This window comes from Haliotis rubra, unplaced genomic scaffold (assembly GCF_003918875.1).
Source record: "Haliotis rubra isolate DU_JTF1 unplaced genomic scaffold, ASM391887v1 Scf180, whole genome shotgun sequence".
NCBI classification, from domain to species: Eukaryota; Metazoa; Mollusca; class Gastropoda; order Lepetellida; family Haliotidae; genus Haliotis; species Haliotis rubra.
Genome location: NW_025765781.1, coordinates 608218 through 634760, shown reverse-complemented (window position 1 = coordinate 634760; position 26543 = coordinate 608218). Strand labels below are relative to the sequence as shown.

Genomic DNA, 26543 nt, shown 5'->3' with positions numbered 1-26543 from the left:
TCATGTTTGAAAGTTTCTGTTCTTAAATTTATGTCTTTAATGTAATATCCCAACTATTTACACATGTATCATTACTATTTATTTTGTCGTTCTGTTATATATATATTTGTTGTTTTATAATCACTTTTCTACTTCTACTGCACTTATTGACATTCGAGCCTTTAGAATAGTTGTGTTCCCGGTACTATATAGTCAAAGAAATTGTAATTGGCAAATAAGCATCTAAAAATTAACGCATGAAACTTGTTTTTAATTTAATGCAATTGCAAAGTTAAAGTGTTTATATTTTAGGGCTGAAGCGTATTTATAACTTGCTGAAACCAAATAATTAAGGGCTTTGTAACCGCGAAGAAAATAGTCCCGAGACTATTCACTGTTGATACGGAAATGGAATTCATACGCCCTTCGTAACGGCCGCCATCTTTCTTTGCTAATTTTGACATAGGGGCTCACTTCAGAAATCTGTCATCATCGGGACTTCTAAGGGATAAAAACATCTTAAATTCCAACACATCGATAGGCGAAGTCTTTGTGATGGCAGATACAGACAAATTAAATATTGATAGCATCATAGCACGGCTTTTAGAAGGTGAGTAATACCGCGTAAACCGCTACAGAAATGGGATGATACTCAACATAATAAGATACAAAGAATATATAGATGACGAACAAACTCTGCCTTTTGATGTGTAGCAACGTAGTAGGCTTTAGTGTCATTAAGCCTTAGCAAAACTGGTGCAGTTATGTTTTACTCTGCACGCTAATATTTCATTGTTAAACTGAAATGGCTTTGTTGATTGTTTACATTTTAACAAATTTGGAGACGTCTGACAATGTTCTCCTTATTTGACGATTTATGTTTGTCTGAAGAACGTGTTAGAAAAAGCAACTACAAGACTATGATAGCTACAACATGTTTGCGGTTTTATAAGGTTCCTTGGTGTTCTTTTCACTTTATGACCGATTCTCGTAGATGATAGAGGAACTGGGTTTCAAAATCTCTACCCAAGTGTCATATTGCGACCCATCAAAGTGCAAAATCATCGTCATAGTTATTTCAGCCTTTATTGTTACATGTGACGTTTCAAACTGTTTATGCATTATGGTGCATAAAACTTGGCAGATACTGAAGATTAGAAATGCCATGTTAAGAAGACTATAAATTGTCAGCCATGCATTGCTAACACTCTTCAAAATGACTAATTGTTTGTAAACCTTACTCCTATTCTCCTTGAGTAACATATTGGGTAACCTGCCCCAGTTACATATTGTACAAAGAGAAATTATTATTAAAATTAGTTTGACTTCACACTTGACTTGCTAACTATTCAGGTGACGGTACCCTTAATGGTGTCGATGTTTGCTCATAATGTCAATAACAGAATTGTGGTGTCCCTAATTGATTTATTTACAGACCACTGTGATTTTGCCTTGTTGTAACATACTAACTGTGGAAACAGCTGTATGGCGTTTAGTGTTGATACTTTCATAAGGGCCCTCTCAGACGATGCATTATTTCAGCATGTCAGATTTGTTCATGTTCAATGACATGGGCTGATTGTTAAAAAATATGTCCTTGAGATAACTTTCCAATTTTGTGATGGAGAAAGTCTCCTCAAACTTGATGACTGCCTAAAATGTCTTCATACAATGTACAATAGTGTAATTGGTGCTCTAATTAATCTTTGCTCCCTGAAGTATGTATCTATATCAGTACAAAACTATTTCTGATTGAAATGCTCGCAGTGATACTCAATTGAAGTCATTGAATCAAAAGCTGAAATGCTCAGTCCTAGTATGGGTAAACTGATAGGTAAGAGTTCTGCCCGTAACCCCGCTTGAAATGTATTCCAATTTATTATCGTTATTTCTAGGGGTTAAGTTTAGAGTTACCATTGTTAGGTTTATTGGGGTATAGGTGTTTTTTAAATAAAAAACATCTATTCTTTAGCAGTGTATGAAATAAGGCCCGTCCGACCGCTCAAAAGGGTCTAGATTTCTGACGGACGGTCTAAATTTACAACTAGCCAGCCCGATGGTCTGGTAAATCTTTTTTAGATGTTCCATACATCTGAGTAAATTCACCATATTTGGTCTGGTTAAATCCATTTTGGGGTGGTAACATTTTGAAGTTACCAGCCCTGATGTCTGGCTGGATTTTTGGCTTATTTCATACATTGTCTTAAGCATAGAATGATGACAAAAGACGTGAGTTAGGGGCGGAAATCTTTCCAACTGATATGTAAACTTGTATTTGAAACTACATGAACTGAGCTAGACTGAGACTGGTGACATTTCTGAACATACAATGCCATTTGGTGACATTTAGTAAGATCAGAACTGGGGAAATATTTTATTTATGAACGTGGATGTATAGTGAGGGAGTTTAGTTCTATGCCACTGTTAGCAATATTTCAGCAATATTATGGCAGTGGACACCAGAAATGGGCTTCACACACTGTACCCATGTGGGAAATTGAATCCAGGTCTTTGGTATGAAGAGTGAACACTTTAACCATTAGGCTACCCGACCGTCCCAGTCATGGTAATGTTTTTGTTGTCTTCTTTTACAGACTTGAAATCTTGTATGGTTCCTGTGCGTTTTGGCTATGCTTGCAGACTTTCACTGTCACTGAGATTTCTTTCAACGTTAATGTGAATGTGTAATTTGTCCATTCTCAAATGAGAACGAACTTCCATTACATTGTGCAGCTAGCTACATGGTTCTCTGATAAAGCTGTCACGAGTTTCCTGAAGTGTGATTGAAATCAGATCAAGGAAGTAACTGGCATCAGTTCAGTTGGTCGTGGCACTACACACAAAATTTACACTTTATTAAACCTTTATTTAGTATGTAGTGTTTGACAACAATATTTTATAAAACGTTAGTAAAGATGAAATGTTATGGTTGCCTGCAGACAGTTGAAAAACTTGAAGCTGATCTTTTTTGTTGCTATAGCAGTGTGTTATAGAACACATTCCCTGTCTATAATAGAACACATTCCCTTTGTTCAACAATTATTTGAAACACTGTATTATCAGCTACTAGTCATGATACAGAAATGTAGCTTTTGTGTCCATTCAGATCAATGAAACATGTTCAGTATATGAATGCTGTTTGTTCATTTTAATACTATCCTGCAAAAATTAGGGCACTAATTATCAAGAATGATTTTTGTCAGGGAACCTGATCATGGACCTTCTTGGTACCTGATCTGAGTTCAGTGAAAAACAAGGTTTATCAATCATTTGCTTATGACAATGGGTATGTATGTTTTTTCTGCATGACACATTAAACCACTGAAATAATCGAGTTGTCTTGAGCCATACAGGTAAATTGGTTCATTTTGTCTCCATCATAGGTGTCTGCATTGTAACATAACTGGGTAATATGCAGCCGTCATTTTGCATTGTTAACTGTAGTGTTGGGAATCGGAAACCCAAACCACTATCGATTATCGGAGGACTTGAGGTGAACGATTATCATTGAAATATATACATTTTTAATGAAATCACCAATTATAAGGATATTTCCCCAGGTTTTTCTAATTAATGTTTTTATAACTAATACTGTCATGCAATGAAATGCACACGTGCAAGAAAGACACTGGAATTGTAATTAAACAATAAAAGTGGTTAAAAGATTACAATGCGCATAGTGTTACGTTCTTGAGTGCATGTTTGTTCGTGAATATTAGTCAAATTTAATGGTTAACTTAATTCAATCAGGTGTGTTGTACTAAAACAACCAAATTCCGATTAATTGAAAATGTTTATTACAATTGATCATCATTTTAAATCCTTATTTCGATTTGTATGGGATTTGTATGTGCTTAAGACATAAATGGGCTTCTAACCAGTCATTATGCCTTTCTGTAAATATCGGTGTCCCTGGACAGTTTAGTTTGGTTATACTTCACTGTCAAAGATTTTGCTAGCCATGTTAATTCAAATCTTCCATGTTTGCACAAAACTGATATGAAATACAGTATACTTCATTCTGTTAAAATATGTATTGTTTCAGGAATGGTTTAGCATGTTTAGAAACAAACTGATCAACATTTTAGATTTATGATAGGTTTTCAGGTATTCAATTTGATCATGTATTGATATCTGAAAATAGCATGAAAGATATTGAAAATAGTTTTTGCAAAAACAAAATTATAGTTGTGGTTTTCAAATTTGTAGGCTTTACCTGAATGTTTGTTGCAATGCATTTGGGATGAAATTTTGAATAATATGTTGTAACTGTACATGTTTGGGACAAGGTGACTGTTTATTCCTTATTTTATCCATGGTTGTTCTCCCTTCAGGAATAGAAACACATTTGGCCCATGAAGTCAGGGATGATATAGCCTTGTGTTTAAAGCGTTAGCTCATCATGGCAAAAGCCCAGATTCGATTCCCCAATTAGAGCAATATGTGAAGCTCATTTCTTTGCGTCCCCCACTGTGATGTGGCTGGAGGATTGCTCTAAAGGCTCTTTCACCTAAAGGTTGTTCTAGATTCTCCATGGGGAAGTTCCAGCAATCTGCTGTATTGAAATTGGTATTATCTTTTACATTGACCATATTGTTTTCTTTGACTTCTAATATTTATTTATTTTGATCTTTACAGTAAGAGGATCAAGACCGGGCAAAAATGTCCAGTTGACAGAATCGGAAATCCGAGGTCTCTGCTTAAAGTCAAGAGAAATATTTTTAAGTCAGCCTATCCTTCTGGAACTTGAAGCTCCCTTGAAAATATGTGGTAAGTAAATAGTTTGGTATGTTCAAATAAATCCAGCCAAGATATACTCAAGAGTTAAAACACATTCTTATATTTTCATCTGCAATGGTTTTATAAGCAGTTACTGTACATTAGGACTATGTGGCAAATATGATATGTATCATGAATATTGGGTAACGAATATGAATAATTATTCATGAATACAATATTGTAGTTATGTGATTGATGTACAATATGGAATGCCCATGTTGACAGTTTTAATTTGTCACAGCAATAACCAATGATCTCATAACATTCAAATTTGTTATGTAATAGTTATAGTCGACAGTACCATGTGTGGCCTTGGCAAACTAACATGACTTGAGCTACTGCAATGCTAGTACATATTCAATCCTTGCATATCTCACTTTCCAAAAGTACACAAGGGTTCAAGTAAAACATGCTCCCTTAAAAAAATTGTAAATATTCGTTAATATTCGGTTCTGTTGACCACGAATAACGAATTGAATTCATGAAGGGCTACGGTTCGATTCACCGAATATGCGAGTGAATCGTTACAGCCTTACTGTACATGCAGTTGAAAAGTATCATTTCAGTCTTAAATATTGTGTTTTTTACTTCAGTCTTAACTCGAAATGTTTTATTAATGTTTCAGGTGATATTCACGGTCAGTACTACGACCTTTTGCGTCTGTTCGAGTATGGGGGTTTTCCACCAGAGAGCAACTACCTGTTTCTTGGAGATTATGTAGATCGAGGGAAGCAGTCTCTTGAAACAATATGTCTGTTGCTGGCTTACAAGATCAAGTACCCTGAGAACTTTTTTCTTCTTCGAGGAAACCATGAGTGTGCAAGCATTAACAGAATATATGGATTCTATGATGAGTGTAAGTTATTTTGTCTGAATATTATGCTAGTAATTCATTCATCTCTTAGTAAAGTTGAAGGTTTTATAATGAATTTCTGTTGTAGCTATACCTCCTTGTTTAAACTTCTGTAACTTACTGGCAAGCAAGGATAAGTTGAGCACCGACCTGACAATTGACTGATTTTTATATTAGCATGTAAGTTGGTTTTGAGGTATGACCATACCGTAAACTTACTCAATGCCATTGTGAGCGAAGGGGCCCCGGGTTGTCCATGATTAAGTGTAGTGCTACACCAACCACTTCAGAGCCTTATGAGGCCAAATGAAAAAAAATGTTGTGGTTCCGATTACACCATTAGAATCTAGGGAGGGAGGTAGGATTTTATTTTTATTATTTATTTTTTACATTTTATTTTAGAAGTAAAGTATAAACTAATAACAGATTTATCAATGTATAATTGTTTCATTCAATCAAGGTTTCAGCCATCATGTCGACTTTCTCTATCAGAATGACTGATGTGTGTCGGTGCCGGGGAAAAAACAATTGTATCTGAAAGCTTATTTCATTCATACTGCTTAAACAAATTATGGTCGACACCAGAATTCAAGGGTCGGTCGGGTAATCGGAACCACAGCAATTTTGTTTTAGACCTGAGCAAGGTGTTTGCAGCTATGCGTGGAATCAATTTTATCGTCATGCACTGCATGTGCACTAGCTTACATCTGCTGTACCTTTCACAAACCAAATGGGTTTGCTCACTGCCAGTACATGGGGTTATTTGTGTATTGTTGCCCAAAACATTTCAAATTCTCTTAATGTTTATAAGCATTTAAATGAAATTCCAATTACAACATGCGCATTTCATGGCAATAGTCTTAGAACTGTATATAATACATGCATACTTCATCTAGTCATTATTTTGTTCAATTTTGTAAGCTCGGCGATTTAAATTTACAATCTGAGTATAAAGTGACATTGACATTTTCTTCATTTATGTCCACTAGTAATTTTCTCACAACTTTCGTGGTATGGTCATCATCCTTTTGTTGAAAATGGTTCAGCTTGTCAAAATGGTTCAGCACAGTTAGTGCACTGCACTCAGTAATATCATTTAGCATGATGTTAGCTGTGCTGCATTGAGTATTTGAACAACAGAAATTATGCATGGCTATGCCAGTTGGAGAATGAAGCATATCAAATGTCTACCAAATTACAAACTTCTACTAAATTACTAACTTCTGTGTCTACTGATATGAGCAAGAACAAATTTAGTCACCACAAGATATTGTTTCAAGATAGTCATTTGGCGACCTAAATTGAGGTAGGCAAACTGAAATTTAGGTTGCATTGGCCACTATTTTAGTCGCAACTTGGAGTTCTATATAACATTGAACACATTTCTTATTTGCTTTTCACATTAGCTTTTAAGGCACAGTTTCATATTCTTTGTATTTTCAGGCAAGCGGCGATACAACATCAAACTTTGGAAGACATTTACAGACTGCTTCAACTGTTTACCTATAGCTGCAATCATTGATGAGAAGATCTTCTGTTGTCATGGAGGTATGTGGCATGTCAACATGATTTTCACTTGGTATGAATATATTTTTAACTGTTTTTGTCAGCTTTGCATTTTAGGAGGAAAAGTTGTTTCCATATTTTCTTAATTTATGAATATGTAAGGGAGAAGAGGAATCCTTTCCACTGAGTCTTTGATCTTAAGTAGTGCATGCTACTGTTCAGTTGTCATTGCTTTGATTGGCTGTCATGGTATCTGAATCCCATATTCACCCCCTACGTCGTCATATGAGCGAAATATTCTCAAGCACGACGTTAAACCCAATTTCACCTCACCCATATTCACCCCATTATGACTGCACAATGGTGTCGTGTATGATCAAGGGGAGACAATTCTTAGTACAAATTGGAATGTTAAGAGATACTGCACATCGTCCATTGAACAATGAGATTGTTTTTTCATTTGTACATTTATATTTGTATTTCAGGCTTGAGTCCAGACCTTCAGTCCATGGAACAGATCCGACGAATCATGCGACCAACAGACGTCCCAGACCAAGGTTTATTGTGTGACTTGCTCTGGTCAGATCCAGACAAGGAAACAATGGGATGGGGAGAGAATGACAGAGGCGTGTCATTTACATTTGGAGCAGAAGTTGTTGCAAAATTCTTGCACAAACACGACTTGGACCTTATATGCAGGGCTCATCAAGTATGTACAAACCTTGTATCCAAAATGTCTTTTGACACTTACACCTGCCTGCCTATATAGGTATGGGTTGTCTTTTGTTGGGGGGATTGACTTATTATATAGGAATTATACTGTAGCCTCCTTTGTAAGACCTGTTGCACTGTCAATCAGAACTCCGTCAAATACAGTTATTTATTTTGAAATTTTGAAGAAACCATAGATTTCAATCCTCTTTGACTCCTATCAGACCTTGTAGAAGTCTTTGAATGTCTCCGTGAGAAAATGAATGAGGCTGGATGTTGTATATTCATCTTTTCACCCACCTAAATATTGGCAGGATAAAGGATAGCTGTATGAATAAATTGTTACCTCATCACTAATTTTGTTTTCGACAAATAGCATAACATTTTCTTAATTAGATTATACCTTTCATTGGACATTCTTCTATATCACTCCTAAATTCCCAAATATCTTTTCTACATTGTCAGTTAATGCCTGAAATTAAATCTGAAACCCTGTCATTGGTTTATAAACGTCTCTGCAAAATATAAAATGTGATGCGAAGTTTTTGGAAAAAAACAACCCGCTCTGTGTTCTTTATGCATGGGTGTTGATTTCAAAAATCGTCAATGGTCAAATTGGATCAGTTTTGCTACGCCACTGATGCTTTCATTTATCCAGAAACAATTCACTTGTTTGGAATACTCAATTCAGTATTAGCCATATTGTGGAAACTGATACTTTGTCGTTGTTATATACATCAGAGCTGTGATTAAACTGATGGCTTTGTTTTTTCAGGTTGTGGAAGATGGGTATGAATTCTTTGCAAAGCGCCAGCTAGTGACACTCTTCTCTGCCCCCAACTACTGTGGAGAGTTTGATAATGCTGGTGCCATGATGAGTGTGGATGAGACCCTCATGTGCTCATTCCAGGTAAAACCCTATTTGTTTTGTGAGGAATGTTTTTGTTCACACTTTAATCACCTGTGCCTCTGATAGTGACAAGTTTCTGGTAGAGTTATTTATTACCTAGTTTTATTTTGAATACAATACCTGTATTTGAAACATTTTAGATTTTGTCCTTGAGCCAATGCACAACTTAAATGCATAGCAATAGTATTACTAGACTTGTAATTTGTAGTTAATCAACCTTTCTTTCACCATACAACAACATTAGAATCTATGTCGAAACGTCGCCTATACAGAATAAAGAAGTTGTATATCTATAAAATTGTCCTTATTCTTCAGGCCTCACCGTAGTTTGGAACTTGAATTTTGGAATTTGATCAGTCAGACCCAGTGCATTGAAAAAACTGTTAAAAGACCTACGAAATTATCTTTTCCAGAGAGTATTGACATCTATGAGTTTCTTGCATTCATATCTGAACTTGCTTTTTTTTGCAGATACTTAAGCCTGCAGATAAGAAGAAATTCCCATACGGAGGATTAAATGCAGGTCGACCAGTCACACCTCCTAGGGGAGCCCCAAAAGCCAAAGGAAAGATGTAATCATGTCAATAATGGGATTAAACTTTAAAAGTAAAAAAAACAAACTGCGAAACAGACCCGGCAGAGACAGCTGATCTGTGCCCGACAGATGGCGGCCGACGATTCAGACACGGCAACCTTGACATTGTGTACTAATGGACCTGCTCACGTTTCCCTGTTAGCTGGCTTAGCTAGTGTGTTAGCAGTGATACACCGATTGATATTGGATGGAAGATGAGCACTGTGATGTAGCTACCAGGATGATGGGGATATTCTGCCCAGGCTGCTGTGGCTGAATCAAGTTTGAGCGAGCAAGACCAGCTGCCACTTTCTAATGGAGCATCAAGTGGGTTGGGTGGGCATTTTTTAGTCTGTGAGCGGGATGGTCTTTGTAAATATTGATAAAAATTTTGTTTCATGAAACAGTGTTGGCATGCATGTTATACCATGGACATGCCTCCACCCCTGCTTACCAGTGCTGTACAGTTCTGGCTTTTCACCACTCCTATGTCTAATGGCGGTCTCGGAACTTCACTCCTGCGATGTACTGAACGACCTGCAACCACCAGTCATGTCCTTAACTCCTTGTTCACTCACAATATGAAATACTTGATTATGTATGTATTTTATTTAGAGTGTATAGTCTAGCATTCCCACAACAAAGTCACCAGCTGTACAGGACTTCATTTCACTTGACGATAAATTTTTAGTCGCTCCTGTTGTACAAATGGAACTTCTTATTTAATAATTACTTATTGTCTGTCTGTGGTTGTTCTTCAGTCCTATTCCTTTGTGGTGTCCTGGTGCAAGCCGATGGGTCATGTTTTACCTTCCGACTGTGTAATTTATCACAAATGAATTCTGGCCACGGCCTACCAGGAAGACCCACAACAAAAAGTAATTGGCAGTCGTTAAAATCTCTGAGAATGCATCAAATAATACTTGACAGTCTTTGCGCTTTACTTCTCATTCTTTGAAGGTGATTATGTGCTAATATTGCCTCTGAAATGGGAATGACAATTCACACATCAATCTGTTCATGTCAATTTTGCAATTTGTTCAGTCAACCATAATGTGCTTGCTGCTATATGTATCATACTTACTCTCTTGTATAATAAGTTTGAAGACCATTTATGAAATTCTGATGTGATTTTAGATTTGCTGAAAAATGCTACAGGTTACTGTGAATTGCTGTTCCTGTGAAGAGAGATTTTATCACTAGTCTCTGGAATTCATTTGTGCAGTTAGTCAAAAGAATTGTGTTGATCATTACCATTTTATTACGTCCATTTGTCTTCTTTTGTAGCTGAAATTCTCACACTGTAAAATAAATGAATGTAGTTTCGTAATGACTTGGTTTGTTTTGTCAGTTTTCTTCTTAAACATTAAGCATTTCGCTTTAAGATATCAACACAATAGAAATGGAATAAGCACTGTTAGGTGTAACACCCGTCATTCCCCTGGGAAATAAGCCTTACAAACTATTTTATGATGGAACACATCTGTCTCTGATAAACTTAATGTGCAATTGGAATAAAGTGAAATGTTTTGAAGGTGGTCCATTGCCAAAGTCACTTGAATACCCTGAATACCCTTTCAGTGTCTTCTTGTTATCCTGTTACAACCATCTGTGGGGAGGGTCTTGCAACAAGTCTTCATGAGTCATCGATGAGGTCAACGTTTAGCAATGTGGAAAGGAAATATGAGCGATGCTTAACCTCGTATAGTTGGGTACCGTTTTAACATTTACAGATCGCCGACTACATGCGGCCCCAAGGACACTTTTACACTATTATTTGTAAACACATTTCCAATCGCTAACTCCAATGTTGCAGGTATGTTGAACTTCCTAGTTAACCCAACCTCCAGTTACAGGGTGGAGATCTACAAACAACGATTCAATTTGTGTAAATTTTCAAAGTCCTCTCCAGAATGCATGCGCTTCAAAATCCTGCACACGAAAGCCCTTGTTGACATATCCTGTTTGCAAGGTCGTCTGCATACATGCACTTCATTAACTTAAATGCGCCCACACAGGGCGTACAGTAAGACCAAGCGTTTCTTCTTGAGGATCGTGAGCTGTTCATCAGATCATGAGGCAAAAGATCGCAATATCCCTTTGAAGCTTTCGTAAAATATCAAGATGAAGCTTGCGTCACTTTGTGAGCAAACAGTCAAATAAACTCATGACCGAGTGAGTTGTTTTACGGTTTATACACTATATCATCTAGGGGTGTCAGCTTGTGTGTGTCCAAAGAGAACACAGACCCTGAGCGTTTAACTGACAGACAATTAATTCTACACCAGGTGTGTATTTCAGTACATGACAAATTTCATGAAATGTCCACCGTGATATTGCTGGAATTAATGTTGCTGAAAGCGGTGTAAAACTATACATAATTCTTTTAAAATGAACACTGGAGTAATGTTATACTACGAGGTGGTGAGGTGAAATTGGGTTTAACGTCGTGCTTGAGAATATTTCGCTCATATGACGACGTGCATGCGTGTGTATGTGTATGTGCGGCTGCTTGTACTAGCCCAGACTTAAGCTGGTTTTATAGTGCTAGCCCACTGAGAAACCATGCCGCAGTGAAGCATGAATACCCCACTCAGACACATTATACTGACTCCGAGCCGACCAGTCCTTGTACCCATTAATGCCGAGCGCCAGGCAGGAACCAACAAGTACCATATTTTAAGGTCTTTTGGTATGACGCGGTCGGGGACCGAACCCGCGACCTTCCGCTCTCCGGGCGGACGCCCTAACCACTACGCCAAGGAGGCGGTCTGTTATACTAAGAAGACATCGTTAAAAGTGGTAATTTTGCTGTAAATAATATTACAAATCCTGGAGGACGTGAAATGACTCCATGAAGCTGCAGCGTGTATGGTCAAGATGGCCGTGTAGTGAGTGCACAGTTATAGTAGTGGTGTGTCTCCAGGCAAGCATCTCCAGGGCAACACCTCAAGGCCTTGGTATTGGTACCAAAGACATGGTACGTAGGTATGTTTATGGCAGCTTAGCGCCCAGCGAATGACCGAAGCGGACGGAAAACTGGTGGTTGACCAATTAGTCAAGTTTCAAGCAACATAAGCATCGTCATGCACGTTTTGACAACAACTGCAAACCTGGGGTCGACAAATGTTGCGGTGGGAAGGTAATGATGTGGGCGGTTCTCTAAAACTGAAAGTACAAGGCAACTTTACCCAGCGCTATTATGATGAAATCCTAGAGCAATTCACATAAAGATCGGGGTCACGGGCGGCTCTATCGTCATCCCTGATCTGTGCAGAGTTGATCGCCAGAACACAATGATCGTGAGTTCGAATCCCCGTTCCGCCCATTATACATTCATGTTTCTAGGTTTGACTGCACCATTCCCGTTCCCGTTGGTTTCACCAAAGCAGTACCCGTGAAGGTCCCGGGTTAGAATTGGTCTTCAGTAACCCATGCTTGTCGTAAAAGGCGACTATGCTTGTCGTAAGAGGCGACTAACGGGATCGGGTGGTCAGGCTCGCTGACTTGGTTGACACATGTCATCGGTTCCCAATTGCGCAGATCGATGCTCATGCTGTTGATCACTGGATTGTCTGGTCCAGACTCGATTATTTACAGACCGCCGCCATATAGCTGGAATATTGCTGAGTGCGGCGTAAAACTAAACTCACTCACTCACTCACCAAAGCAGTAAACGTCTAAAACGTACATTACTTCGGGCTTCGCTCCCACTGTTCAAAGCTGCTTCAAGCTTGGCTTGGTGTGATTGTTTAACGCCGCACACTGCAATATTCCAGCTATATGGCGGCGGTCTGTAAATGATTGAGTCTGGACCAGAGAATCCAGGGATCAATAGTATAACCATCGATCAGTTGGGTGGAAGCTCTGTTGCATGATGATTATAACTGAAAACGTGCTGCGCGGCACTGTTGTGTTGATAGAGCGTTGGTCTCTTATGTGGGTGAGTGAGTGGCGTTGTGACCCGTGAAGGTCCGGGTTAGAATTGATCTTCAGCAACATATGCTTGTCGTAATAGGCGACTAACGGGATCGAGTGGTCAGGTTCGTTGACTTGGTTGACACATGTCATCGGTTCCCAAATGCGTAGAATGATGCTCATGTTGTTGATCACTGGGTTGTCTGGTCCATACTCGATTATTTACAGACCGCCATCATATATAACATGTTGCATTTGACCACTTTCTATAAATGGCATTGTGTGTTCATCGCCGCCATATAGCTGGGATATTGCTGAGTGCGGCGTTAAAAAACAAACCCAAAAAACATTACTGTCAAGCACTGATGTTTCAAAAGCTCGACTGCATCGATATTAACTGGCTTGCGAAAATAGAGTATCCACTCCTGCTTGATGGTGGCTAAAATGAAGCACACATGAAATCAGTGTAGTATTAGATACAATCGTAGATGTGAGTGAGTGAGGTGGTATTCTGCTGTCCAAGAGTGAGTGAGTATGGTTTTACGCCGCTTTTAGCAATATTCCAGCAATATCACGGCGGGGGACACCAGAAATGGGCTTCACACATTGTGCTCATGTGGGGAATCGAACCCGGGCCTTCGGCGTGACAAGCGAACGCGTTAACCACTGGGCCACCCCGCCGCCCCTGTGAGCCTCAAGAACTGCACGGACTAGATACTGTAACTGTCAGTTTATTATTGGCTTGTGTATATTGATCATTGAGACAAGATAAAGATCGATAAATCAATAGGTGGTTTAATGAGACCATAGTGATGGATTTGTGTTCCCCTCACGTCACTACATGCCTTCGCTTTCAGTGGTATTTTCAAGCGTATTTGTATTGTATGTATAAACACAGTTTTTCAACAGAATTGTATATTACCACTTTAACATGTGATAAGTTTAGATATGCTTGCGATGTTGCTCTAGTCATCTGAGAATTGAACCTGGTAGACATAGTAAGGAACCTAGAAATGAGTTGTTTAGCGATGAGGTGATTGATACGAGTGTCATAATTGTGATCTGACCTTATTTTTGGGATCCCAAGAAACAAAAACATGCCAAATGGTACACCTTTTAAAATTATGTTCATTTGTAGTCTTCACTGAAGGGCAGTGGGGAAGTCTAGTGGTTAAAGCATTCGCTCGTCGAGTCGACGACTCTGGTTCGATTCCCCATATGGGTAAATTGTGAAGCCCATTTCTGGTGTCCTCCCCGTAAAACTAATACTCACTCATCACTGAAATTGGCATTTCTTTTCTTTACGCTCCATTTGTCAGACCCGTGAAGATCTGGGTTAGAATTGGTCTTCAGCAATCCATGATTGTTCAAGAGGCGACTAACGGGATCGGGTGGTCAGGCTCACTGACTTGGTTGACACATGTCTTTGTTTTGACACATTTCAGCTCGAGGCATTTTTCATTCCTATTATGTGTATGGTGTCTTCCACTTCATTGTATTTTGGACCCTAGTGATGTATTCTGGAACGATACCATTCATATCTTGATAGTAATGTTACTCTAGGCTCTTAACTTGTATACAAGAGCCCTTGCCTCGCCTAATGAAACCCTTTAATTTGGTTTGAGAAACATTGAATATAACTTCAAAAAATATTTTTACAAGTCATTTGTACTGTTCTACAATACCATCCTTATTAGTGTGGGTATTTTATGGGTTAGAAAATAGAACTAACCGGGACCTACATTCCTTTCCTTGTTCAATGCAGTTGGGATATATCCCAATTGCGCAGAACAATGCTGATGCTGTTGATCACTGGATTGTCTGGCCCAGACTCGATTATTCAGAAACCGCCGCCATATAGCTGGAATATTGCTGAATGCGGGGTTAAACAACAAACAAATCCATTTATCAATGACTACATATTCTATTATATTATTGTATACCGTCCTCCGTGCCATTTAGTGGTGTTTTTAATGTAACGCACAGATTAGTGGACGTTTCTTCTAAGAATTTAGCGATAACTTTATGTGACATTTTAAGAATGGTAGCTAGGACAATGTGTAATATAACACGTTTCTTTCAGCACAAAAACACCGGATTGTGTCACTGGTGATTTACCGTTCATTTCTTTCGGACCCACACAGCTTGAACGTCTTAGGTGAATCAGCAACAAGTGCAAGGTGGAACCCTTCCCTTTCACGCCAGATAAATTCTATGATGTTGCTAGTATATGAGAAAATTCAGGTTAGATATAAAGCATCGTGTCGCTTAGGAAATAAACATCATGTGTTGGCCAATTTCTGGGTGTTATTGAGTATTTGAAGCACGGGAATTCATTTGGAACCGACGGCGTCACTCGTTGACATCAAGTACGGGTACAGCAGTGAAATGTCATCTCCAATGTAGCATCTGGAACTGCTGATTTGTGACGTCATTCGGACTTTACGTCACAATATGATTTTAATGACGTCATCACAGCTGACGACGTAACAATACAATGGTGTGAGCGATGTTTGTATGTATTAATACGCAGAGAATTTCCGAAAATCAAATACCATTTGATTACGTTTTTCAACCAATCAGATTAAAGAACACAGTGACTTTGGGTTTACGATGTTTATTTAACTGCACATTTACCACGAGAAGTACATGCGATGACATCGTGAGTGAGTTTAAATATGTTCGAAATATGCCTGTGTTCAACCATCAGTAAATGGGTACCAAGTAGGATTAGAATATTGTGACTGTTGTCGAGTCACGTCTCACAAAGCAGCATGACTTCTATACTCCCCAAGGCAATGAAACAATGAGTGGAGTGAATGGACATCTTCTCCTCGTCATCATCGTTGGAGGAGTAGCCTAGTCACACCAAAGACCTGGGTTCGATCCCCAACATGGGTGCAATGTGTGAAGCCCATTTATGGTGTCCCTCGCCGTGATATTGTTGGAATATTGCTAAAAGAGGTGCACTCACTCACTCAGTGGCTTTTGTTGTTGTCTTCACCATCCCGCCAAGGTATTCCTCCGTTGACGTTAACGTTCTCAAGTTTTTCTCTTATGTCCATTTTCCTCTCGAAATGGTTCAAGTCGTTAAGAAGCACAAAACTCCGTATATGGTCATTTGTTTATTTGTTTGTTGATTAAAATACCCACATATTGAAAATACATCGTCATGTACAATATGAAATAGTCCACACAAAATACATATCCAGACAATATCAAATATATATCATGAAAAAGCAGGCATAGTTTGAATATTCCATAATACCAACACAAAAACACACAACTGGCCTCCTTCCAGCGAAGAACTCCAGTTGCCATTCAAGTCGACAATATACAACAAGTGACAATGTTTGGCATACACGAAACTGGAATGAGCCAAGTTTACGCCCACATAAACATAAGTTCGACATAAGGGACAGTTGATAATTTATGGCTAGGGGGGATGATGATGATTTTTATTGAGAAGCACGTACAATGTGAATGAACCCCCTAAAATTTATGTACAAAGTAAGTGACCCCCCTGCATGTCATGTACAAAGTCAATGACCCCCCTCCCCTTTCCATATTTTTAAAGCATAAGTTTTAAATATTTTTATGTACAAAATTGCTGACACCCCCACACATGTGTACAAAATTTATGACCCCCTTAAAAATCATCATCACCCCTAGCCATAAATTATGAACGGTCCCTAAATGTCGGAACGAAGTAAGTGGCGCATCTACAATGTGATGTGGTGAAAAGCAGAAACACATTCTATTTATTAAGTAAAAGGGAATAAATTATTTGTATGATCTTAAGTAAAAGCAACAAAAGTCTTTTGCTGATCAAAAGTAAAAGTATAAGCATAAATAAACTAAATAAACTAGTTTGTTCTCTGATAAACGCCGGATTCATTGTACGATTCCGACAACAGAATGAGTGAGTTTAGTTTTACGCCGCTTTTAGCAATATTCCAGCAATATCACGGCGGGGGACACCACAAATGAGCTTCACACATTGTACCTATGTGCGGAATCGAACCCGGGTCTAGCGAACGAGCGAACACTTTAACCACTAGGCTACCCCACTGCCCCGACTACATAATGAACATGTGTTCCACTATCAATAGTGGTGATACCATGTGTTCACCAAAAAGTTGAGAGTATGCTGCCCAGCAGGTAGAAACCATCACAAACATATGCAAAGACAAGTCAATTGTTCACCTGGAAAAACTCTTGAATATATGATACAGTTGTCAAAATGGGGAACTGCATCGGGCATAATTTTTGTCACGGCCAAGTTAAAGTTGGATATATTATCCACACGTCTACCATAAAAATATCTGAAAGGTTTCTAAGGCCTTGAAGGATGTAACTCTGACCAAACACTTTTATAGTCGTTAGTACAGGCATGCTCGACTGTTCCACATTCACAGTATAATAGGTAGATATTTCTGGAGTAGCTGAAATATTTGTGGACATAAAGGGAACGTTTACTATGGGAAAGATCATTCCTCTTGTCATACCTTTTTGAGGATAGTTTTGTCACTCTAAAATATGAAAAAGACAAGGAACTGTCACTTGTCCCTATTATTTCTAGTTCCGACGGGTAAATCAGGACATTGCTTGAACATACTCGATTATCAGACTATAAAGCTTCAGTTCTAATTAAAAAATTAAAACCGTTTGAACAGAAATTACCACTGATATTGTAAGGAGTCTGAAATTAAAACGCAAATGTTACTCCAAACATTGATTTGTACGTAACTAATAATGAAATCGGTAAATGATATCACACGCCCAAGGAACAGTTAACAAATTATACTAGAACATACCGTTGTAAGTTTGAAACGCAATTTTCAAACAATTTTGAGAAGAGAAATCATTTATCATTTAATCACAACAAAGTTCTATTTACCCACAATCAAACTTCTCAGTAACGAACCTGTTTCAGGCTCACCCTGCTCTACTCACTAGACAGTGGACTGTTCCATTATACCCGTAGGCGTTACCCTAATTAACCTTCTAGTTCAGTGTCTGTCAATTGGGTGTCTGTCAAATGGGTGTCTGTCAATTGGGAGATAACCGGTCAAATAGAGTATCAGCATTACTTACTAAAAGGCCATAAAACCTATGTACGTGCACTCAAAATTTCAGATTCTTCCACAGTGCACTTGGTAAGTAGATGAATCGCGAATCGGTTCGTAAAAGGCTTCGAATCGCCTGCGACTCGCTCTTTTATAGAAAATGTCCCAACCTAAACTTCTTTAACGGCCATGTCTGTATAGGGATTGTCAGTACTAAGGGAGGTAACTCTGTACTTTTCCTGTTTGATCTCGCCATTCAAAGCAATCGATATTTTACGGACGTTTCAGTCATTTGGTGTCTCTAACAATAAATACCCAAATTTTCACAACGATCATCACTGCCACATCACAATATACATAGCAAAACAGTTGAGCAAGTGTGGGGGCAAGACTTGTGCCTATAGAGATGCCGGCCTCCCTTCGTATATGCTATTCCTAATTAAACAAAGCTGTCATCTGTGAGCGCGGTGGGGTAGCGATGAGTGGCGCGAATGGACACGTGGAGTGGAGTAGCCTAGTGGTTAAAGCGTTCGCCCGTCACGCCAAAGATCCGGGTTTGATTCCCCACATGGGTACAATGTGTGAAGCCCATTTCTGGTGTCTCCCGGTGTGATAGTGCTGGAATATTGCTAAAAGTGGCGTAAAATTAAACCCACTCACTCACTGTTATCTATAAGAAAGTCCGGCATTTTACATTATGTATCATCAGAAAACTTCATATTTGCTTTAATCTTTGTAAAGAAATTGTGAATATTTGAATATAGAGATATAACTTTATCTATGACACATATACATGGAATTGTCCTGAAGTCTGTCTTGTGTGAAGTGCTGTTCATACTATCAGACTCTTTGACAGAATTGGAATTGGTTCGTTTCCTTTGACGTTCTTATTAGAATCTATATGGTATTCAATTTGTAAATAATCTGTAAATATAAAGTCCTTTGATCGTAGGAAGAATGGTCGTTGATGTCTGGGACAGGGATTCGGTGGTATATTTCATTATGCGTCCCTTTTTGTCTTCATAGAGCTTCGGGTTCCAGTCGTAAGAAGAATGGACATGTGTTCAACCCAAACCAATACTGACGCCTGTTACTGTCAGATTACTTCCTCAGTGAACATACTGGTCTTATATGTGGCTTGGCTTTACAAGTCACTCATACAAGTCCTTTGATCAAATAACAGCGAAGCTAACACATAATGGTCATGTTATTTGATGTCAACAATAGAGATTAGATCAATGCAGCCAGACTTTGGATGACAACTGTCTGAGTCAAAGTGGGTGGATATTCAATTCGGTTTTATCTCTTCAGTACCTGCGTTCTGTCTTTGACAACATCACGCACTGACTTATCCTACTCTGAAAGACATTCAACAAGTTAATGTCTATTGGTCTGTTATTTTTGGCATACACTTTGACAGCTTCTATAGTCTGTTTGCAGCGAAAACGTACCGATGAATTTCACTTTAAACAAAAAAGTAAATCGAATATAGTGAAATTAAGATTGCGAATCCTCATAATTTTACCTTGCCAATTGAAAATTTAAATCTGAGAATTTTATTCAACTTAAGATAAAAGTTGTTTAACAAACGATCAAAGTTTCAAATCGCTATTATTGGTTTGTATTACAAGGGGGTATGCACATTAAATGAAACACCGAGAACAAGTAGGGTTGGTCTAAGTTAACGTTCATCACGCACCGCACGTGCATTTGTTTCACTGTTCCAACTACTACGCTTATCCCCTTGTAATACAAACCAATAATAGCAATTCGAATCGCTGCAAACAGACTATATAACGATGTTATTTGTCATCCTAACAGGTAACAGGTTCCTGATATTTGGGGCAATATAAGAATAAGTGACGAATGTTGTTATTGTCTTCAGTTAGTCACCCGCGACACAAAAGCACTGGTGCTGAGTGAGTGAGTTTGTTTTTTTACGCCGCTTTTAGCAATATTCCAGAAATATCATGGAGGGGACACCAGAAATGAGCTTCACACATTGTATCCATGTGGGGAATAGAACCCGGGTCTTCGGCGTGACGAGCGAACGCTTTAACCACTAGGCTACCCCACCGCCCCGCACGGGTGCTGAACAACCAAAGTCCGTTATCGGACCAGTCTAAGGAGCTAGGGTCTAACGTTAGCTAGGGTCATAGGCGTGCACAACCTCTGGTGGCGCGATCAAGGACCATAATCAGTGATATTCGAACGATCAACGATCCTGCAAACAAATTGAGGCGCTTTAAAAACCTTTACCACTTGCGCCGCCACTTATACAAAGACACATACATATATACACCATTATACAAACATAGGCACATTGCTCATTCCTGAAATGAACAATTAACCAAAGCTATTCAAGACGTTCTGTAGAATGGCCTACACTGTCGGACAAAAGACAGTATACACTCATGTTTGATAGTGCCGAAAATTAAACGAACATGGGAAGGGTTGTACCGTTGTTATATATTTCATGCAGATATCCAAGCTGTAATCTGAAGGTAAACTTTTCAGCCTAGTAACAACCTGATAAAATTTGTGCTTTTACTGCCATCCAATCTTCAAGCGTAAGCTATTTTTGTGTCGGACAGTTTTAAATACAAGAGGCCATGGTTAATAAGACACTGGAATTATAAAACTTAACCAAAACAACTGTTCATTACAATTTTTCGACCTAAATTAGATAAAGGACAAAGATTTAATTCACTTACTTTAATTTAAATTGCAGGGAGAAAGTAAGTAGACACGAGAAATTTGGATTTCATAAAAAATCGAATAACTATTCCTTGTTTGTTTCATTGTCAGCTATCCCAAAACGTGAGCGTATGCTTACTTTGCCCGGTACTGTACATTTTCTTAATCACGACGAACGATGCATAGCTAGACGTACAAAAAGAACCAACCAGCCAAACAAAAATACGCGATTTCTTGATTCAGGTCCAACGATAAGTAACGAAAGTATAAAAACAAACATATACATTTACAAAATATATATGTTACCCCTCTCCCTAATAGCGCATGAATGATTACTCCTTGTCTCTGTGCGTGAAAGACTCACGAATGAGATAACGCTTGGAGCAATTTTACCATAGCTTCCCCTGACACTGCCATGTCACCATAACACAAGACACTGTCATGTTACCATAACACAAGACACTGCCATGTCACCATAACACAAGACACTGCCATGTCACCATAACACAAGACACTGCCATGTTACCATAACACAAGACACGGCCATGTCACTGTAACACAAGACAAGATAACAATATGAATAGAGTATCAGACTAAGGGCAGTTAGATTGGGCGGCTCCAAACACGCATCCCGGATTTGTAAAGGCCTGAAGGAGGCGCGGGTCAGTTCTGAGAGTGACCTGTCCGAGGGCGAAGTCACATTATCCGCACAACTTCAAATACTTTAACACCGACACATGTATACGTGCGAATACTAGCATTCACCTGGTTCGACACGACGATTGTCCGCTGATCTTCGCTACAGCGTGTAGTATGGGAGCGTATTACTACTACAGTGGACAACAATATTATCATCTACGTAGAAGATACTAACGTATATGGGCGTACGTGATATATCTAATGGAGAGAAGGCATTATATACGACCAAATTATCGATATTAACCACATTTTCACGAGTAATCGACAACAGTTCTGGGTCTGCTTCATTTATAATGACAATGTATTTGGTTTTCCAACTCTATATGTTTTGATTGAGTTCCTGTATGAATATTAAATAAAGTAAATACGCTACAGTTTGGTTAAATGATATAAATTATACCCAGCTAGGGTCTGAGTAACGAAACGCACGATTATATTACATATAGAGAATCTACCCCAAGTGTCTTTTGATATCAAATATATCACCACGAGTTCATAAAGTTACAAATATCCGAGGCTTGCCGAGGATATTTTTACTTTTATCAACGAGTGTTGATATATTTGATATCAGTAGACACGAGGGTGAGATTCTATTTATCATAAAAATCACTCTTCATTAGTTTTCAATGAAAAATGTACATCTCTGAACACGGTCCTGCCATTAGACTTGCATTGTGTCGTCATCGGGGTTTTGACGTCATATCATTGTGAGTTATGTATTTGATGACGTCAGGGCATTGTACAAAATCTATTGTCAAAACGATATCTCCTAGGAAATATCATTTGATCTCGCACAACATCTCCTGTGGAACGCGGTTTGGATGATAAACATAATAATCATCTAGGTAGATGTAGGCATCAGCTACGTAGATATATCTACTTAGATGTAAGAATCCACTACCTATATGTTTGTACTTTCTACGTAGATGTACGTATCATCCATCTTGATGTATATTTTAACTACGAAGATATAAGTATCAGCTACGAAGATGAAAGTATCTTCTACGTAGATGTAAATATCAACAACGTAGATGTAAGTATCGTCTACGTAGATGTAAGTATCAGCTACGAAGATGTAAGTATCAGCTACGTAGATGTAAGTATCGTCTACGTAGATGTAAGTATCAGCTACGTAGATGTAAATATCGTCTACGTAGATGTAAACTGCGGCTCGAATACGCTTCCGATTGATAGTCCTTTCCATTTGAATTAGAAAGAACGATCGTGAATATCAATATATGGAAATAGCTACGTGTGTGCTGATACTTACGAAGTAAAAACACATTCAGGCGATAAGGAACATTAGATTGTGACAGAAACTGCAAGAGCGTTTTTAAAGAAATAATCTTCATCTCCGGTCTGGCTTGTGTTTCTTTTCTCACCTTTCAGTATTCGCACTACATTTGCTATCTACTTTAATAATCGTTATATTTGTATTTAGTTTCCAGTGGCGAGTACTATCGGGTCAAATCAAGTCAGTGCTAGGCGTAACCCACATACTGAATCTGTCACGTTGTCTGCTGCAAGGCTGTCAGCTAATCTTCCAGTGATGTCATGAACAGATATTCTCTCATCCCTACACACTCCTTAACAAAAGCAGGTCAGCTTGATCTTTCTGAATTCACATTAACATATTAACGAAATATATTATGAATTTTAAAATTTCATTAAATAAGTTACAAAAGTAGTGAAGAAAATACTTCTGTTGCTGACTGAGGATAGGGATGAGAACAAACAAATACGGATGGCTTCACAAAATGACAGTTCTACCGTTCTACCGTTACTGAAGTTGTATCAGCCCGTGTCAGCTAATTATGCATTCCGATCCACTCGGCACATTCCGCTATATGAAACCTCGGACAATAGTTGAGTTCGGATATTGCATGAATTTACCGTATACCATTCTCCAAACCTAAAAAGAGTATCCGCCGTATAATCCAGGCGTGTGTAATTTGTAATCAAAGACATATTATTACATATGGGTATATACAGTTTCGTTTGAACACGAACAAACACTTTGAACAGTTACATCTGCTAACAACATCCGCCATGTTGTGTCACGTGACTCGTTACGTGGGAGCCGTTCTAATATAGCAGTATCATAGTGTCCTGTGTAGACACAGTCAAATATCATGCTCCTCATGCAAACAAATGTCTGTTCCATACAAAACAAGTCCATGGAGGGCTCTGTCGTTATAGGCGCTGCAAATCGCTGTGCAGAGTTGCCTCCCTTGAGCACGCCAGAATCCTATTACCGTGGGTTCGAATGCCGGTCCGTCCCGATCGTGTTTCCGGTTTTCTCTGCACCATACCTGTGCGAACTTTCGCGAGAAGTTGTAAACGACTGAGACGGGCATTACTCCAGGTTTTCCTCCCTGATTAGGCAGACACTCAGTAATATAATTGGAATACTGGCCTTAACCCAGCTTCGATACATCGACCCAAGACCTGATTGCATTCTGGACCACATCCTAAAATCTATCATTTACAAAATAATTTCAACTTTACCCTTCAAAGAACTGAGCGCACAGAAAATGTGGTGTCCCATAGTTGATAAAATATATACAAACACCGTCGTGCCGAACTTTGATATGTCGAACTTATTTTTGTCTCGAAGGAAAGGCTTTGTCCCTTTGTGTTCTTTATTCAGTCATCATTTTTCGGTTGCGTCGAACCTCGGATACCTCGAAGTGTTCGCAGGTTCCTTCAACTTCGACACAACAGTGTTTGACCGTACTCGTAAATGTGTAAAAAATACTGCCCGTTAGATGTGGGTGTCGTTCACCTCCTCCCCGTGGCGATCAGATCCATCGTACACGACAACAATGTCGCCGTTGGTGTCGGGGATCTCCCTCGGAAGTAGTTCCGGCATGGACTCGATTACTTCACCGTTGCCTTCTGGGATACGTGCGTCATCCACGTCCTGGTGTGACGTCAGATGCGTGGTGCTGACTTCGCGTCGTTGTCGATCGTCGTGTCGCGACGGGTCCCTGATTAGACGGCGCCGGCAGTGGTTCCAGACGTTGAGGGGGTGGCCCATTGACACGACGGACAGAAGAAGGAGCAAGATGTTCACCTGAAAAGAAAAACAGGTTAGCACGGTTAATCAGAACTGTATTAAAGGTAGTCATCGAGTGTTCATTAAAATCTCTGTTTATTACCCAAACGATGCTTATATTCTTGTAACATAATTTCTTTTTGATGGGCTTGATTTGCGAATTTCGTTGAAAGAAGAAGTAGTGGTAGATATGGAACAGTTGTCGTGTGCAAAAGGGGAATTCCACTGTGACGTATTCAGGTCACGTGTTACCTCAGGTCTTTCAGCCTTATGGTGTTCTCGACAGCTGCCCCAAACCCGATATATCATCAACAGCGTGATCATGAGATCGCGATCGTGTACTAATGGGCATAATGGCCTAACTTCTCAAATTTGCTAATCTCGAACTGCAGACAACGTTATCATTTCTAGTCATGGAAACACAAAACGACGTCCATGTCGGCGCGCGAAAGAAAACACGTGTGCCTCCGGGAGGTTTTCACGGAAGTTCTGGCCAGTGACACGTCCGGGAATAACATATGAAGGTGTCCTGCCAGTCACAGTGATCCGACCCCATACCATTACTGAACCACCCCGAAAACGATCGTTCTGTCTAACGTTAACGGTATAAAAACACTCATTCGCTGTCAATCAATATTGTAAGCCTTGATTTATCCGAAAACATCACGTTTGCGACGATTGGTTCAGCGCTGCCGCTCTTTGCCAACGAGGTCTTTCAGTACTGGCGGTCCGTCAGTCGAGGGACAACACTTGGACGTCGGACATGCAGGTTCCATCTGTGTAGCCGACTTCGAATCGTCTGTCCACTCGTTCCAACCCCTGTACCCCTGTACCTCTGTGACGCTCATGTCCACTTTCAGAACGGGTTCGTAGCACATACGTTCTGATGAAACGGTCTTATGACCAGTTGTCGCCCCTGATCGCCAAGGTCGACGTCTGTCATCAAAGTTAATTGTTTGTTGCTATCCGGATTGTAATCGGCGTATTACTGACTTAGAACTTACAGCATGTAAATTTCACCAAGCCATTCCCAACGTGATAGAGGTAGAAAAACGTTTAATGGAGTTAATATCAATACAGTGGACTCTGTATAATCCGACATCTGAATTTTCCGACAATCTGTGAATTCCGACATAGTTTTTGGGTCCCGGCAGCGTTCTTCTATATTATCATCATTTAAACATTGAATAATCCGACATATGTACATTCCGAATTCCGACACCATTTTCTGATCCCATTGGCACTACTAATCTGTACAATCCGACATCCTCTCCCCATATTGGACTAAAACAACCAATCAACCTGTCAGATTCAGATTCAGATTCTTTATTCTCCATAGGACTACCAAAGGTGGTATAAGAGTGAATTACAAGGTATAATAATACAGTATGATGTGCAAGATGGCAGTACATATAATGGCTACAACAAACATGATAGTGAGAGGTTATGACACTCGTGTTGCAATAATATTTATAAATGTTGCAAGGGATTTCAGTTCCTTTCTTTTACTGGATGAAAAGAGTAATTTGAAAGAATGGAGGCTGACATTTTTGGTATATTTAATTGGTATAAGATTTTTTCTATGACTTTCAAGTGATGTACATCGAAAAATGTAATGAAATTCGTCTGCTATGGCTGATGAATTACAAAGGTTGCAGGTTCTATTTTCTTTTGGTGTATTGGTCCAGCGACCTTTTTCAATTTGAAGTTTATTATTTGTAGTTCTAAATTTAAGTAAAGGGTAAGAGTAGATTTTGGTAGATAAAGGTAATTTTCAAATATTGGTAATT

General features: G+C 39.1%; 1 protein-coding gene and 1 long non-coding RNA gene across 2 annotated transcripts; both read left to right on the top strand.

Moving 5' to 3' along the window:
• Window positions 1–389: 389 nt before the first annotated feature.
• LOC124273423 (serine/threonine-protein phosphatase alpha-2 isoform) lies at window positions 390–10642 on the top strand. Its single transcript, XM_046708687.1, has 7 exons — window positions 390–589; window positions 4618–4749; window positions 5384–5614; window positions 7055–7159; window positions 7603–7826; window positions 8604–8738; window positions 9210–10642. The coding sequence occupies exons 1-7, from the start codon at window positions 535–537 to the stop codon at window positions 9312–9314; spliced, it is 987 nt and encodes a 328-aa protein (XP_046564643.1). The 5' UTR covers window positions 390–534; the 3' UTR covers window positions 9315–10642.
• A 7001-nt stretch (window positions 10643–17643) lies between these two features.
• LOC124273404 lies at window positions 17644–26270 on the top strand. Its single transcript, XR_006897641.1, has 3 exons — window positions 17644–17656; window positions 20154–20158; window positions 26161–26270. It is a non-coding gene; the product is annotated as an uncharacterized LOC124273404 (long non-coding RNA).
• Window positions 26271–26543: the final 273 nt, after the last annotated feature.